This window comes from Pogoniulus pusillus, chromosome 22 (genome assembly GCF_015220805.1).
Source record: "Pogoniulus pusillus isolate bPogPus1 chromosome 22, bPogPus1.pri, whole genome shotgun sequence".
Taxonomy (NCBI): Eukaryota; Metazoa; Chordata; class Aves; order Piciformes; family Lybiidae; genus Pogoniulus; species Pogoniulus pusillus.
The window spans coordinates 14,478,297-14,495,020 of NC_087285.1; the positions used below are offsets into that span (position 1 = coordinate 14,478,297).

Genomic DNA, 16,724 nt, shown 5'->3' on the forward strand with positions numbered 1-16,724 from the left:
CAATGCGGGCCCCAAAAGGTCAATTAATTATAGAATGCATTAGTTTGGGGGAAGTTTTAAAGGTCATCTAGTCCAACCCCCATGCAGTCTGGTCTCCAACTAGATCGGGCTGGTGCCCACTCGACCCAGTAGCTGTAGTAGTCCTGCTCTTGGCGGCACCTCGACGGCGCCGGGTTCCTCCCCGATCCCCAGCCATCCCTGGGACTGCCTTTGTGCCCAGGCAGGTGCAGCTTTGTGCAGCGGCCTGCAGGGGGCGCCACCAGCCGCGGGGGCGGGCGGCCGTGCTCGGCGGGGACGCCAGGGGGTGCCCGAGGCCGCGCGGCGGCGCGCGGGGCTGCGGGTCGTGCGCGCGCGTGGCGGGCGGCGGCGGCGGTGGGAGGGGGGGGCTGGGGGAAGCTGCTGCCCGCGCCCGCCCTCAGTCGCGCTTGCGGAGCCGCAGCCGAGCGCAGGGCGCAGCGCTGTCCCTTCAGCACTGCTCCCGTGCGCCTTACCGCGCGTCCCGACTCACGGAAACCGTGCCCCCGCCTCGCCGCCGCCCCCGCCCCCCCAAGCCGCAGCGCCCGGGCCGAGCCGCCGCCAGTGACCGCGTGGTTTGCAGTAAGTAGGAGCTGGGAGGCGGCGGGAGGGCCGCGGGAGGGGGGGCCCGCAGCGCCCCCTCCCCAGCATCACCCCCTGCAGCGCGACCCCTAGCCTCGACACCTCCGGGAGAGGTGGGAGGAGGGACCCCCGGCCCCTTAGGGTGTGAGGTTTGCGAGGGGAAGTCTCTGCAAAACAACTGAGAGGTGTGGATGTCAAAAGTGCCCCTGGGGGCAGTGGGAGATGCACCGTGTCCCCGCGTGTTTGGGGGTGGCACTCCCAGTCGGTATCGCCGTTCGTGCTGTCGGTGCGTTGGGAGCAGCTGTGCTCACGGGAGGGGTTTTTCGGGGATATTTGTGAGGCGTCTGCGTACGATGTGAAATACGCGGGTGAGGGCAAGCGGTGGGGTGCGTGTGTGTGCAGGGGAGGGGATAGATACCCGGGTGCGAAAGCCCAGGTAACCGATCCACGGTCAAACCGAGCTGGGTAAGGCAGGAGTCCTCTGCTGCCCTTGTGTCATTGATCGTCTTGCCGGTTTAGGTCTGGAAAACAAGGTCCAAGAATGGTGAAGCTGGGGAGTAATTTGAATGACAAGAACAGCAAACAGCCATCCAACGAAGATGGTTTTCAGACAGTTCCTTTGATCACACCATTGGAAGTAAATCACCTGCAGTTCCCGGCTCCGGAAAAGGTAAACCAAAATGGAATGGGGCTCCTCCTGCACGATTCTGCACACATGTATGCCCCTTGGTTTTCAGTGCTCTGGTGGCTTACCGGTCTCTGATGGTAGCATAGTGTTTATTCAATAAATAAAAATAGACCATCTTTCATAGTGTATTTATCTGTTTTAACATGGCAGATAAGCATGCAACTGTCCCCCAACTCCTTCCCTCCTCAAAAAAAAAAAAGCCCAGTATTCTTTCATAAGCACAACTGGAAAAAGCTTAATTTGTTTGTCTTGCAAGCACTGGATAAACTGAGGAGCAATTTACAGTGTGTTCTGATCAGTAAGATTAATTGCCTGCATTCAGAGTAATGTGATAACTCTTCCAAAATAAGCAGCTATTTTAATTATCTCATTTAAGGTTTCATTTCTGGTCCATGGCTTTGCAAAGCTTATTTGGACACCGAGGATGCTGATATCTCTGGAGAGAGTGGCTATGTTCCCTCATGCACGGGGTAGTGGTGGAACAATCCACGGAATCGTTTCCCCAGTTGGCTCCATCCAGGGGACAGCTTTTTCCCCTGCCCACTCAACACTCTCAGAATTGAATGCAGCCCTAAAATGTCCAGAAATGTACACTGGTGATGGGCTGTGGTTGGGTTTTTCAAATCCAGTATGTCCTAAGAAATCTTTTGTCTGTGTTGATGGATGGTGCATATCAATATAACCTGATGAGGACATGATGAGACTGTAAAAATCTGTATGCCCCCACCGTCCTTACAAAAACAAAGCCTGTCTGCAATGTAGTTCCCAGATGCCACAGAGATGGAGCCAACTCACCCAAAAGTACAGACAAAATGATTGGATCTCAGGATAATGGAATAATTGTAAAATTAACTCTGATGATTATTGAACATGCATGCTGCTTTTACTCTAGTACCAACTGAAATTTCTCTGAATACATTAGAACACAATGATGTATGCAGTGTAACTATCTAGGTAGACTGGGTTTATTTTATGATAGAGCTGAGTCAACTGCCTTGACATCCTGAGAACCAAAGCTGCGCCAGACAAAGGAGCTAGTCTCATTCTCCGTGTGCCTCCTGGCAATCAGCAGCATTATCACTGCATTCAGCAGAGCTACACTTCCATGAACTGTGAACGATAAGAGTAAACCAGTCTTATCTGTGACTCTTATAAATAGGATTAAGCAAAACAATTCAGACAAAGCAGTATGATTTATCATAAATGTCTGAAAAGCTCAGAGTAAACTGTACACATCTAAAATGAGTTCATTTTATGCTGTGGCTCATGGAGATGATGCAGTGTCACAGAATGTGACATTTAAATGACTCATGTGTCAAGTGAGACAGGGATAACCTAACAAAAATCCTTTCCAGCTAATAAGGTGGTAATGAGTGTTCTCACGACCACCACGTTCCAATTGTCTGTTGGTGAGCAAACACTGGAGTGTATCTGCTGTGATTCCTTGCTGATTTTTTTGTTTAAACATGCCTACATCAATAATTCACGTGTTGTTAGATTACATTACCTTCATTAGCATACATTACTGTCAATGCATCTACTGACATCCGTATTTTTCTTTGCTGGAATAGTGGGATGTATCTCCAGGAGTGAAAAGGATGATTCAGAAGTCATTAGAGTCAATGGTATTGATTTCTACAGGCTGTGTTTCAGCTCCTATGTGTGATAGGCCTGGAGTTAATGTTGATTTGGGATCCGTTGACAAAAAAAGGAGTGGTTGTTTCTGCTAAAAGCCAAATAATACACAATCTGTTACCTTTAGTCTTTGTAGAATAGGTTCTGTTGGGGCAAGTTCACTCTAGGGCAGAGGGTCTGTTTGAAGACCTGCTACTAAGGAGCTGAGCCTCGGGTGAAATGCTTGGGCAAAGGTTAAGTGATAGGGGAAAATTTCAGCTTTGTACTTAGAAAAGCAAAGCTGCTACTGAATTTAGTCAAACTGTGAGCCTGAGGAAGAGTAGACATGGATTTCAAGTCTTCAGTGTATTCTTGTTTGGACCTGCCTTGCAGTCAGGAGGCAGGCTTAGAAAAACAAAACAAAAAAAAATCTAAAATCGATTTGACTTCTTTTTCTATCAATTCCTAAACCCTACCAGCAGTTGTTATTTAGCTTAGGAGAAGGAAACAGCAGTCAAGGTACTTATTGTGCCTCTTGCATGGGATGGTACATAAATGCCCAGAGCCAAACCAGCTTTGGTGCTGGAGTCTGTGCATAACAGCTCAGAAGGGCTTCGCTTGCTTGGTTTCTTAAATGCAAACCCATTGTGGCTGCTGCATAAGCACAGACAAGCAATGATCCCAGCCCTGCCCCTGCCTGCCCCATCGCTGCTGCTGGTCGTATCACCTTTGCAGTGCAACAAAGAGCAGCTGTGCCCTGGCGTTTTTCTGTAAGTGAAATACAGAGAGAAAAAAAAAAAAAAAAAACCAAAAACATGCTAAATACTCCCTCTTATGTGCTTCTCTTCATCACTGGAGTGTATTCTTCATTTAAACTGTGGGCTTTCAACCTGCATTTAGCCTCGGGTCCAGGGCAAGCCAGGGTGCATAAAAATCAGCAAGGAGGTTTGCCTGCAGGTGGGGGCTGTGTACTTGCTGTAGCTTCAGTCTGCCTGGTAAAGAGGTATAGTGCAGACTTTGGTGCTATGCTTTCAAAGAGTGCTCTTTTGGTACACTTTTTCAAAGGGTTTTCTGTGTCTGGCTTCCCTTTCAGAGAAAGGACACTGAGAATGAATATAAAACCGAGACTTTTGCTCATGTGAGGTAATCCCTGAAGCCCATCTCTTTTTCACATAGTTCCTTGACTGTAAGAGATCATGTGTGGGGTGATCAGGCGAAACACTCTTTAAGCTGTACCTAAATTGATTGACTGTCCTTTTGGGGATGCTTTCCTAACAGGCTTGTTTTACAAAGTGCTGTAAGCTTAGCAGCTCCTTTTGACCTCCACCTTGATGCTGCTGGAAAAAAATCCAGGCAGGAATTAATGAGGCTTGGATTTGGCAACCATTAAAAAAAAAAAGTTGGCCACTGGACTATTTCTTTTTCCACCAGATGAGGATGTGCTCTCCCAAGACTCGTGCTATTCCTCCTGCAGCATCAGCATTCTGATTGTTCTGTCAGCAGTTGTACCATTGCGAGAGAAGAAATGTACCCAGGCTAGTAATTTCTCCCCTAGGGTGCTAGGCCTGCTGTGTATTTATATTTCTTGGCTATCTTTAAGCATTTCCCTTGCCCCTTGTTCTCTTCCTTGGGTGGCATTTGCAGAAGGCAGAGGCAGATGCTCTTAAATCATTTTCTCATGGCCTTTTTGCTGAAATCTGGCCATGTAACAGGAATAAGAGAATAATAGCCATCGTTGGTGACAAGCCCTTGACCTGGCTTTTTGTGTTTCTGAATTTCATTTCTTCCTATTCAAAAAGCAGGGGGGCCAGGGTGGGGAAAGCAGCTTTTCCCCTTTTTTTTTGTCCTTTCAGGACCAAAGAGGAGAAGGCTAGCTGTTCACTTGTTTTCCTAGGCTTCAGCTGTAATTGTTAGGTGTCTCTGCAATGATGATGCTGAAAGACATGCAGCTTTCCAGGGACCATACTGTTTCACTGAAATTTTAAATGAGACCAACAACTGGGGACCCCTTGGTCTCACAGAACCACTTCAGTATAATCCAGCAGGAAATGCCTCTGTTCTGGCAGTAAAAAAAAAACCCTAATTTTACATAACACAAAAAGTCCATGGAAGCTATTGTCAGGGCTGAAAAAACATATCCGGCATCTCTTTTGTGGTGAAGGCTGCAGAAGGCTTATCATGTGGTCCATTGTTCTTTATTTTGAATGCATTTGGAAGCTTGAGACATAATTTCTCTGGTGACAAATTCCTGCCACGCAACCCGAGGGAAAGAATAAATTAAAAAGATGTAACTGCTCTTCAGATTCTTTTCCCATCCCATGCTCCTGCCTCATGCCCTGCCTGGCCACTCCCCTGTCTGAGTGACCCAGGCGTTGCGCTTACACAGTTACCAAGTTCCTGAAAATCGGAAGGGTCCCTGGTGTTCACAGCCCGTCCCTACTGGTTTCACAGAAAATAATGTTTTGTGCCGGCCAGATGAGCAGGCATAATTACTGGTACGCCGGATGAGTGCTTTTGTACCTGGGGGACCACTTGCAGCTCTCTCCTGAAATACCGGTGTCACTCTGCCCTCTGCGAAGCGTAGCAGCGCAGGGCAGCTCTGGGCAGCCTGAAGGCACATGCCATCGAGGCAGCAGGGAGCTGGTGTCAGGGTGCTGCTACACGTGGTGGAGCCCGAGGCAGCTCAGCCTTCCTTGCCGCTGTTTGGGGGTCTCCCAATGCAGCCAGGGGCAGGCATCTGATGAATCTGGTGGCATGTAACAAATGACAAGAGAGATGGGGCAGGGCTAGGAACTGTGGCAGTTGAGGGAATGTAAAAGGGAGGAGGAGATACAGAGGGAAAGAAAGCATGAATAAAAGAAAGGAGGGGAATGGAAGAAAAAGGGCATTGCAAGTATGAAGGAATGGGCAGACTGTCGTACTTTATCTTTTCTCCGGCTGGGATGCTCTGCCTAATCCCCACAAACACCAAAGCCTGAGCCTTCCTCTCCTGTGACATTTGTTCCCCGCCTGCACTGTGCAAATCCATTTGTCCTCTAAAAGAGTATTTGAATGTAAACACCGCCTCTGCTCATTAAGCCGTGATAAATATTTGCAGCAGAGCACACTCTGGCAGCACAGGGTTTCTGGGGTAACCTTTTAAAATTCTGTTTGCATATTTTGGACAGCCTTGCTTGAGGTTCTCAGCAGTTGAGGCTGCTCTTCTCTGGATGTAGCTGCTTTTGGGTGAGCCTTCCCCTGGCACACTGCACACCTAGGCTCACAGGCGATGCACTCCCAGCGTCACAGCACTGCACTCCCAGCACTCGCAGGCGCTGGGGCAGCGTTCACCTGCCTGGCTTGCATGCAGGTAACATGTTGCTGCTGCAGATCTCTGCAACAGTAAACCTCAGGGTTTGTGTAGCCTGTGCAGAAATGTCACTCCTTAGCTGCGCTGTTCTCAATGTCTGAATTCGGTGGCATAAAGCTAGCTTGTGCCTGGTTTTGTGAGCTCCACTGCTTCTCTTAAACCCAGTTCTGTCTGCGCTGCAACTCCTAGAGCTGCTTTCAGCAGAAGCAGCAGAAATGGGCACAGCAGAGCGTGTTAGCCTATGGATGTTTGGCTTAAGCCTGTTGCAATCTGTTCTTTTTTTCTAACATGAAAGCTCATTGCTGCTGGTGTAAGTTATTTCAGCGAGACCATGAAGTGAACCCCACATGCCAGTATCGTACTGATCTGGAAAGTTGAATTCTGAGCTAGTGTAAATCAGTGTAGTTTAGATTAAATCAGTGGAGCTCTGCTGATTTACCCTGGCCAATTTGCCATCTCTAAAGCTGAGTGATTGATTCTTTTGTTTGCTTTGCTGTATCCTCTCCTGGCTGAACCTACTGAAATCAATTTTTGTCACCCCTTCACAGCTTCCTGCAGGTTCCTGATGGTTATGGTCACCCAGGGATTTGCAGGGAGACTTAGCTGGATAGTTTCCAAGCTCCCTTTGTGCTTGTGAGCGATGCCTTTCCCTTCTCAGCAGCTTTCAGCTCCTAATGCAGCCCTTGCATTCTGTGCTGTCTTTCATCGGTGATGCCAGGGCTGATTACATTTGCTGTCTTTGTCCTTCTGTGATGTTACTTACGGCAGGAATATCCTCCTGGCATTGATTCAAGAGACCACTTTTTTCCTACCACCCTCAGCGATACTTGTTTCCAGCACACCACCCGTTAGATAAGCTGATACAGCAGGGAAAAAAAACCCTTGTTTTTACTGACTGTGGCTTTCTCCATTGACTGTGAATTTGATCCCAGGGCATCCTCTTCATAAATCTTACCTTTTTCTCCTCTTTTTTGTGATTAATATTTCAGGTGTTTCATGTATTCAAATAATGACTAGGATGTCACAGGGACTACCACTGCATACATCCCAAATACCAATTTTAATGCTAATCTCTAATAAGTCTTCCTGCTGAAATGTGTTCATCCAGTAGATTTGGAAGCTTAGCTGCCTCTCCCATGGGAACAGGTCATAGTCATGATTATTTGGGATTTTTTTTACAGACCTAATTGCCTAGAAATCTGGGAATTTGCAGCATGATGTTTGCCAGATAGTCTGAGCTTACTGGTCAACCCAGTCCAGTGTGTTCTGTTTCTGGCACTATCCAATGCCAGAGTCAGAAGGAAGTACAGGAGATGCTGCAGTAGGCATGGAGCTGCTCATGGCTATCAATGTTTCATCCTAAGCATACAAAGAAAGAGATTGTTCTAATCCCTGAAACATGATTTTTCCATCTCTTTTGCTATAGTCTTTTACTGCAAAGTACTTGCACTTCAGCTACTGTTGGCAATGTGCACATCTCATTTGCTCTTTGAAGCTGGCTGTGTGTGAGGATTAGAGCTCGTAGGTCACTGGAGAATTCTGTGTGAGAGCAGGTGGTGAATTTTAGCCATGCTTTAGCTTGTAGCACATCAACATAGAGACTGACTCAGTCACAGCAGATTTAGTGCCACGCCTGGGTGTCACCATTTGGTTATCATCAGTAACCTGGACAGCATGCTACAGCTAAGACCTAAACTAAGGTCTTTCTCAGCTATTGATGCTCAGTTGGGTGATGAAGGCAAAGGAGACCATGCTGCTGGTGCCAGTGATAGATTTCTCTTTTCTGTTCTCTCTCTGCAAGGAATGAATAGAGGCATGGAAAGTAATGAAGTCAAGAATCTCATGACTAATCCACATGGAAACTGATGGGGGTGTTACAACCATTTTGTGGGACTATAGAGTCCAGCTTTGGACTTAGAAGAAGCCTTTCTCTTTGGCAAAAGAAACACACTTTGTTTATCTCTTCTGTCAGTCTGGCAGCGACTCTGAGTGAGAGACTCTTCATTATTAATAATGCTGGGAAGTAGTATTTTAAATTTTTATGGTTTGCACTTTGCAGCACCTGAACCCACAATATATTACATGCACTGTGACAGTGAAGTGGGAATTACAGCATGGCTGCATGTCCTTTTCCAAATGAATAATTTAAAGTTTTCACAATGCCAGTTATGTTAAATATTAGTATTCATTTCTTCAGGGAAAGCCACAGAGCTCAAACGCAAATATAAAGTGGCAATAAATGATGTTACTTTTAACCAGTCTGAGACAAGACTCAGAATTCATATCAGTTCATTTTCTGAAACACTTACTTCATCCTATTGCTGGAAAATCCTTTTTAAGGTTCCATGCTTAATGTGATACTTTTCCATTTGTCACATTTCATGTCTGCTCTGCTCCTTCTTCCTCAAAGCAGATGCTTTTAATATAGTCCACTTGGGTAGAAGCTTGCTTGGTTTCTTTCTTCTTTCAGCATCCAGATCTCTAGATTTCCCAGCACTCCCCTACTGTTTACTTTCTCAAGGTTGTCAGTGATGAATTTCCTGCTGGCGTACGCAGACTCTCATCTGCTGTTCCTCACCTCAGCACACCTATAATTTTCTGAAGCATCACTACAGAGAAGGTGCCTGGTTTTGCATTCATCAAAGCAGAGGAAAGGTTTCCTATTGATTCCAGTGGTGTCACTAGCATTAAGCCTAGAATAATAAGTGCATTTAGGTTTAGGACTCGATAAAAGTCTTAGCAAAGAGCATCATCAGAAAAATCTTGCTCGTGTGGAGCAGTGTGATGGATAGAGCTTCTTGTCATGTTGTGCTTGGGGTTTTATAACTTTATCAGGTCATTTGTTAAACACTGCTGTTGAGCTCTGGCAAAGACAGTGTATGAGGGATTGGAGTGAGGAACCAGAGGATGCAAGAAAGGGAATAAAAAGCAATAACCTTTCAAGACATGGAGAGTGTTATTACATCTGCTGACTCTGGCTGGCTGCAAACAATTCAGCAGAGAGCTGCCATTTTCCATAGAATGTCTGACTTCCTACCCACTCTGGCCATATCTTGCTACCTCTAATCCCAGGAATGTTATATTTATGTGGAGAATGTGCTGGAGCTACCATTATCACTCAGATACTGAAAAACTGAGAGCACACAGTACACTGTAAGCATCAGCAAGCCATGATCTGGTTTCCCAACTTATCAGCAGTTGCTGATGTGACTCAACATGTTAGTAAGCTTTTGTCTTTTCCTTTTTCTCCCTACTCCCCCATCAGTAGTATGAAGATACTGGGATTGTAAAGCACTTTGAGCAGTCTTGCTGAAGAATACCACAGGAGTCCTCAGCATCAGAATCACATCTGATTGTGGGAAGGTGACTGAAGCTAGCTGAGCTCTGATCTGGCCAAAGCATTTAAATGGACACTTAACTTTAAACATCCCACTAATCCTTCTGATGTTCATAGGACTACTTGCATGATTAAGTGCTTTGCTGAACTGGAAGTTAATGAGTTCAAATGCTAGATAAACTTGGTTATGGAAGCTGCAAGGACTACAGTGTGAATTCCTGTAATTAGATGTGTCCTTTTGCTGGTCTGTGGAAGCCCTTTTGTCTCTTTCTGTAGTCTTACAATGGCTGCAAACTCCATTGAGGAAGTTCAGTGTCTTTCAAAGAATTTGCATGTACGACAAAGAAAGTCCCAGGTAAATTTATTTGTGTCCCCTTTGTTGCATCTGCCATAAACCTCACAGCCTTTCAGCAATTTCAGGATAGAAGGTCTCAGGGAAATAGTGTGAAAACTTTAAGAACACATCATGGCATCAAAATAATTTTTAGGGAGATTCCCTGAGCTAGTACTCATCTAGTCTCGCTACAGCATGCACCTCGCAAGTGGGCTGGAATACGCCGGCAGGGAGTCTGCTCTCTTTGATGGACCATCACAACACACGGAGTGGGGCACGGGCATAAGCTGATGCTGGATCAGAACCTGTTATCTTAACAAAATGCAGAAGCAGTTACAAATGCTCAGGCATCAAAGCTGATGGGACTGTTTGTGCTTTTTTAATATTCATTTGCAGGTGTGCAGGTTGCTTCATGAGATGAATAAAAATAATGACACTAATTATCTGCCTCAGTTAGGCATAGCAACCTAAACCAGCCAGACTTCTCACTGTTGGAAGTATGAGTTAAGACAAGCTTTAGGGAATGTGCAGGAGGAGGTGAGAACTAAGGAAGCAAGTGCAGAGGATGCAGTGGGTGTGGAAAGGGGGCTAATTGTCTTTTTTGGGAGTATTCAAGTGACTACTCATCCACTGAAGCACTGATCTGCTTATTTGGATTTATTGGCTGTGCTCAGGAGGCCGGGGTGCATCCAAGCATTACTGCCAGCTCTGGAAGCTACCCACTTAGAGCAGTCCGTTTCCACTGTAACAGCATTGCAGAGAAGGCAATGTGAGATGGGCACTTCTTTTACTTCAGTATGCTTTGAATTGCAACCTACACAAGACCTCAATTTTATACTCCCTCTTGCCAGCTTCAATCAAGATTAAGCTCAGTGAAGTCATCAGAGCTGCAAAATGGGCAAGAAGAGGGAATGGGGATCGTTCTGTTTGCTGTGGTTTGTAATAAACACCAGTAGCTCTCCCAGGACCTGTCATGGTGTGAGATGAATGTACCTTGTTTGCATTGAAACAGTGGGATCCTGGGTCTGATGGAACTGCTCTAGGGCAGCTGATGATAAATGAACACTGATCATTGTGCTGGCTGTGGAGTCAGTGGGGTTTTTATTACAGTACATCCAACAGCAATTTGGTTAGAACTCCTGGAAGACTTGCTCGTCAGTGACAAAAAGGAAAGAAAAGGTGAGAAAAGAGTGATGGCAGGAAACAGGGTGGGGGGGGGAAATACTCTTTCCCCCACAGCCCAAATCAGGAAACTGGAAAATGAAAACAGAGCAACCAAAACAGCAAAAATAGTTTGTAGAAAATTTGCTTTGTGTAATTAATTACTCCTTTGCTAAATACTTAGATTAGTACTTTGTCTTTTAGAAAAGCTCTTCTGGGTTTTGACTGGCTCTCATGTATGCTTGTTTCAGAGACACAACTGGCACATGCATGGGAGGCTGTCAGTGTAGCAAATGCTCTGCAAAAAACTTTGTGTGTGAGGTGTGTCTGTGTATTGTCATCTGATAGTGTTCTTTCCTCTCTTTGCTTACTCCTAAGGTAGCCCTGACTGGAGTGGCATCACCAGTGCAGGAGTCTCAGGGAGTGTGATGGACACAATTCAATTTCCAGAAGCCTTTGCATGGGTATCCTGATGGCACCATGTTGGGTGTGGAGCAGATGAATGGTGCTGCAAAAGTGGGATCCACGCTCAGGCTTATCTGTTTAGAGTGTAGGGGACTGAACAAGAGGTAGCTCTTTTCTTGTAAATGTGCACCCTGTGCTCTCAGCAAAACTGCATTCTTGTCCTTACTGCCCCAGTATTAAATGCTAGCCCCACACTGCAGCTTTTCAGCTTTCCCTTTGCCCTACTTCATTTTATTTCTGTGCTCTCTTTTGAAGAGGAGACTTTACTGACTGCCCTATCTTTCTTCTGCTGAGCAATTCCACCAGGTGCCTGACAAAGATACTTAGCTTTTGCAATGCCAAAGGCGTTTATTAAAGATACTTCTTAGCTTTTCTACTAAAGTTTTTGATACCTCTGCAAAACACTGACCAGCAGGATGATTGTGGCTCTGTGCACATACACATTTCACTGCTGGCACAGTCAGCAAATTGTGTTTCAAGTAGCTTCTGATCTAGCTGTGAACTGCGCTTACTTATTTATTCATGGGCATGATAGAGCTTGCTACTGGACTTGAATCTGATGGCTTGTGAAGGGCTGTGTGGATTTATTTTCAGTCTCATGCTGTATGCCTGTAGACAGCAGAATTCAAACTTTCCCCCTGATAGGATATTGGTTGAATATAAGAATAGTTAAAAAATACCTGTAAGAAAACTGACATTTATAAGAAAGAATGGAAGGAAATGAAAATATATCTAGAAACAAGTGAGGCTATTTTCTGGATTTGTGATCCTTAAGAGCTAACATTAGAGTTTGTGGAAGAGAGCTCATATATATTTTAAAATTTTGTCTGCAACTAAGATTTCTATCAAGCAGGAAGCTTGAATTTGGATATTTTAACTGGTAGGCATAAAAAAAAATGACTGCAATTTCTGAACAAATGTTGATGTCTGACACTGCAATTTACTGTAGTGGGTTTAATGAAGACCAGCAAGAAGACTGGAAAGATAGGTCCAGCTTTGGACAGTGGAGTCCTGAGTGTACTTAACTCATTTTGAGTGAGAAAATAAAGCTATTGTTTGTTTGTGAGTTGGAGCTAACCTGAGCTGGTTTGTCTTAAGTGGAGAGGAAGCTTTGTTCTGTTTGGTCTACACTATGCTGGACTGCATTTCTGAACGTAGTGGGGTTTGTTTCAGTAGTAGGTTTCAAGAAGGGTTAGGGTTCATCACAAACCCATGAAATCAAGCTTGTTCCCATGTAATTTGCCATCATTTGTGTTGTGTCACCAGAAATCCTGAGTTCCAAGATGATGCGATAAATATATTTGAGTGGCTTTTTGTCTCGTTTTCTTCCTAAGTCTTCTTGTTGGAAATGCTACTGTAATAAGTATTATTGAGAAGGAGTAATCAAATGATGTAAATATTCATCAGTCTTTAATGATTTGCATTTGAATCCAGAAAATTGGCTTATGACTCTTCACTGATTTTCTCTCACTCTGATTTTCACATGGCATTAAATGCGGAAGGATTAAATACCTGGGGTTTTCTCTGGTCTAAATGAGACTTTGCTGTCTTCATTTGGAAATAAGTTCTTCATTAGCTGGTAATTCAACCTTGTGCATCACTTAATCTTTCTCAATCCTTCAAGATGTTTTGTTTCTAACAAAGAGCTTTAGGATCACTCTTGTCATTCTTATATGCACCAGTCACCTTGCCTGGAGTGTTTAATTTTCACCTTGGCAAGGCTGATGGCTGTATAGTCCTGCAATTCAGAATGGGAGGCCAAAAAGAGAACTGCTGGCCCTGGGATCAAAAGCCTCAGTGTTTTTTCTGTCATTTTGTGTTTAACCTATCCAGGCCTTGCAAGCAACACCAAATCATTCTGGGCTTTGTGGGCCTTGTTCTTGGGTTGACAATCCTGTGCAGATGCACAGCAGTACGGTGTGCTGACAACCACAGCCCCTCTCTCCAGGGATGAGCTCCAACTCTTGACCAGTGCTGAGGAAAGGGCCATGTTGCATTTTCCAGCTAGACTAAGGCAGTGTGGCTGTGCTGGCATATTCTCACAATGCTATTAGCTGCACAGCTCATGGATGGGTAGTCCTTGGAATGTACAGTGGGATGGATATGCTCACTCCTCTGGGAAGCTGTTAGTTTCAAAATGCAACCTCAGTGCTCATCTCTTCTGGAAGCACATGGGTTTGGATGTTCCCTTCTCTGTGTTTGTAGTGAGTGCACTTTACCCAAAATATTTAGGGTCATTCTAGCTTGCAAATGAATTCAATGTAAAGTGACAATGGCAATTTTGGTAATTTGACTGTACCCTTTAAAAAGCCACTTATGGCCTCTCTGTTGGTCTAATCACCTCATTTTTATAAGATTGTTAGGACCTGGATTAGTCAGCAGATGCCACTGAGGTCTTCTGGGGAAAACCCAAGTGATAATATAAGATTAATATTGATAATGTGGAGCCTGGAGAAGTGAGACACCAAATGTAAATTGGATTCAGTGGAACTTGATAGGACAGGGCTTTTAACAAGTGAGGCTTCTCTTTAGGATGGGCTGTAACTCTGCATGTTCTGCCTGCTGAATACAATATAAAAATTATATGCCTACTCCTAAATCAAAGTGGATGTCAAACCTTTTGCTGTCAGCTATTTTAAGACTCAATGTGCTAAGCTTACTTTCCTAGTTCTGTGTATCTGCCTGCCTATTTATCTGTCTCTCTCTTAATTCCCAAGGGTATGATGCATTTGTGTTAATTTATGGTTTTAAGATATCTGTGTAGGTCCAGGGAATGGTTTCTATAGAACAGCTTAGATTCTATGTGCAGAAACCTTACAAGTGTTGATATTTTCCAGGTAATTGTGAAAACAAGAACAGAGTATCAGCCTGACCAGAAGAACAAAGGAAAACTCAGAGTGCCCAAAATTGCTGAATTCACAGTCAGTTTCACTGATGGTGTAACAGAAAGACTAAAGGTAAGAAATGGTTGTTCTGCTGCCTGCTGATGCAAGATGCCATTCATTTTAAAATAACTGAATCAAAGTGACAGTAAAGACATAACAAATTTAGCACTCCACTCATCACTAGGGTCAAAGAGAAATTTATCTGCATGAGTATAGAGCTTTCTTTTTTTAGGACAGGCATGAAAATGCCTTCATAACTAGATCTAAAGTAGGAAATGTTTTCTTTTTCCCAGGAAAAAGTTATGTAAATATTTTCCAGCTGAAATTGAAAGTTGAGCAAGTTTAAATCTTTTTTTCTTCTCAAATATTTGTGTTTAAAAATAATTAAAATATCACAGTGAAGACTGACTGAAACCTGTTTTTCTTCTGTCTTTCAGTCACAGAATCCTTTTCACATTTAAAATATTTTATTATATAATTGCATTATCATAGATCAAAAGTCACTTTAAACAAGTATCCAAGCATATACTGTCCTGTAAGCAGATTTGGTTCACAGGAACTGGAATTCTCTGATGAAAAATGTTTGCTTGAGAAATTTTCGACAAGCTCTACTGAAACATGGACAGAAACTCATGAATTATTGAGTGCCCCCAGTTCCTGTTGACTGCAGCAAATTAGAGTGGCTTAGTTCCTCCTAAAATTAGAACTCCAAGCATGTAACTGCTAGTATGTTCTCCCTTTTCATTGAGCAGATATGGTGTTTTTCCTAACCCACAGAGCATGAGAGTGGTAAAAATGTGAGATCTGATTTCACATTTCTGAAGTCAGAGGAAATATCAATGAGCTGAGCAGAAAAGAGACAGCAGGCAGTGCCTGGCTGAAAAGCTGAAAAATCCTGATCCTTGAAAAGCTAGAATTGGGCTTGCAATTTTTTGTGAGAGGTTAAAAGGAGTAGCTGCTAACAGGAGTAGCTGATTCAAGGAACTGAGAGAAGTTTATTATAATTATTTTCTAGCAATTTTGAAGAAAACTGTCACTTTTTAAATTGGGATGTGATCCAGGAGAAGTGATCCAGGAGAAGTTGCTGCCATCTGTAGAATCATAGAATCACAGAAGGCACTGGGTTGGAAAGAACCTTTAAAGGTCATCTAGACCAACACTTCTGCAGTAAGCAGGGACATCCCCAACTAAATCTGCTTGCTCTGACTTTGAATGCCTCCATGGATGAAGCCTCAATTCACCTCCTCGGGCAACTTGTTCCTGTATTCCACTGCCCTCATGGTAAAAAAGTCATTCCTAGTATCCAGTCTAAGCTTACCCGTCTCTAGTTTAAAACTACCATCCCTTGCCCTAGTGCTACATGTCCTTGTGGCAATCTCTCCCCAGCTTTCTTGTGGGCCCCCTTCAGGTACTGGAAGGCCACTATAAGATCTCCCTGGAGCCTTCTCATCTCTGGGCTGAGCAGCTCCAACTGCCTGAGCCTGTCTTCACAGACGAGGTGCTCCAGCCCTTGGATCACATTTGTGGCCCTCCTTTGAGCCCTCTCCATCAGGTTCCTGTCCTTGTGTTGAGGGCCGGAGAGCTGGACACAGTACTTGAGGTGAGGTCTCGCTGGAGCAGAACAGAGAGGCACACTCACCTCACTTGATCTGCTGGCCACACTTATTTTGGCACATCCCAGGGTGCAATTTGCCTTCTGGGCTGCAAGTGCACATTGTTGGCTCATCTCCAGCTTTTCATCCAGCAGTACCCCTAAGTCCTTTTCCCTGGGGCTGCTCTCAGTCTCATCATCGCCCACCTATATTGATAACGAGGATTGTTCTGACCAAAGTGCAGGACCTTGCAGCTGGTTTTGTTGAACCTCATGAGGCTTTCCTTTACAAACTTCCAAGACAGGGCTTGTTCAACTTATTGGAAGGAGAAATGCTCAGCTTCTTCTGGAACACTACAGAATGACACTGTTGCTGTTTTTTCAGAAATTTACTAACATATATTTCATGGAGACAGTTCTCTTGCTGTCACCCAAGATATTTACATCCATGATTATTCTGAAGAGGTCTGTGAATAAATGTTCATAGCATCTTGGTTGTGGTTTGTTTTGTTTTTTTGGTTGACATCTTGTGTTTTGATCTAAATTACTAAGGGCTTAAATGCTGTTGATTTCAACTGAATACTTCACTGATCTCACTGTGTGCATAATACCTATATACCACCAATGGTGAGTCACTGTTATACCTCTAGTAAAGAAAGCAGCAAATTAACCACAGTTAAATCTCCTGGCAGACTTTTTCCAT

The 16,724-nt window shown here is 44.3% G+C and overlaps 1 protein-coding gene across 1 annotated transcript in view; it reads left to right on the top strand.

Annotated features, from left to right (window-relative positions):
* Nucleotides 1-360: 360 nt before the first annotated feature.
* The window catches only part of NSG2 (neuronal vesicle trafficking associated 2), a 37,409-nt gene continuing 21,045 nt past the window's right edge, over nucleotides 361-16,724 (top strand). The window contains exons 1-3 of the mRNA XM_064161844.1: nucleotides 361-597; nucleotides 1,117-1,267; nucleotides 14,383-14,502. Coding sequence (XP_064017914.1) covers nucleotides 1,139-1,267; nucleotides 14,383-14,502 — 249 coding nt within the window. The 5' untranslated portion in view covers nucleotides 361-597; nucleotides 1,117-1,138. The remainder of the gene's footprint in view (nucleotides 598-1,116; nucleotides 1,268-14,382; nucleotides 14,503-16,724) is intronic.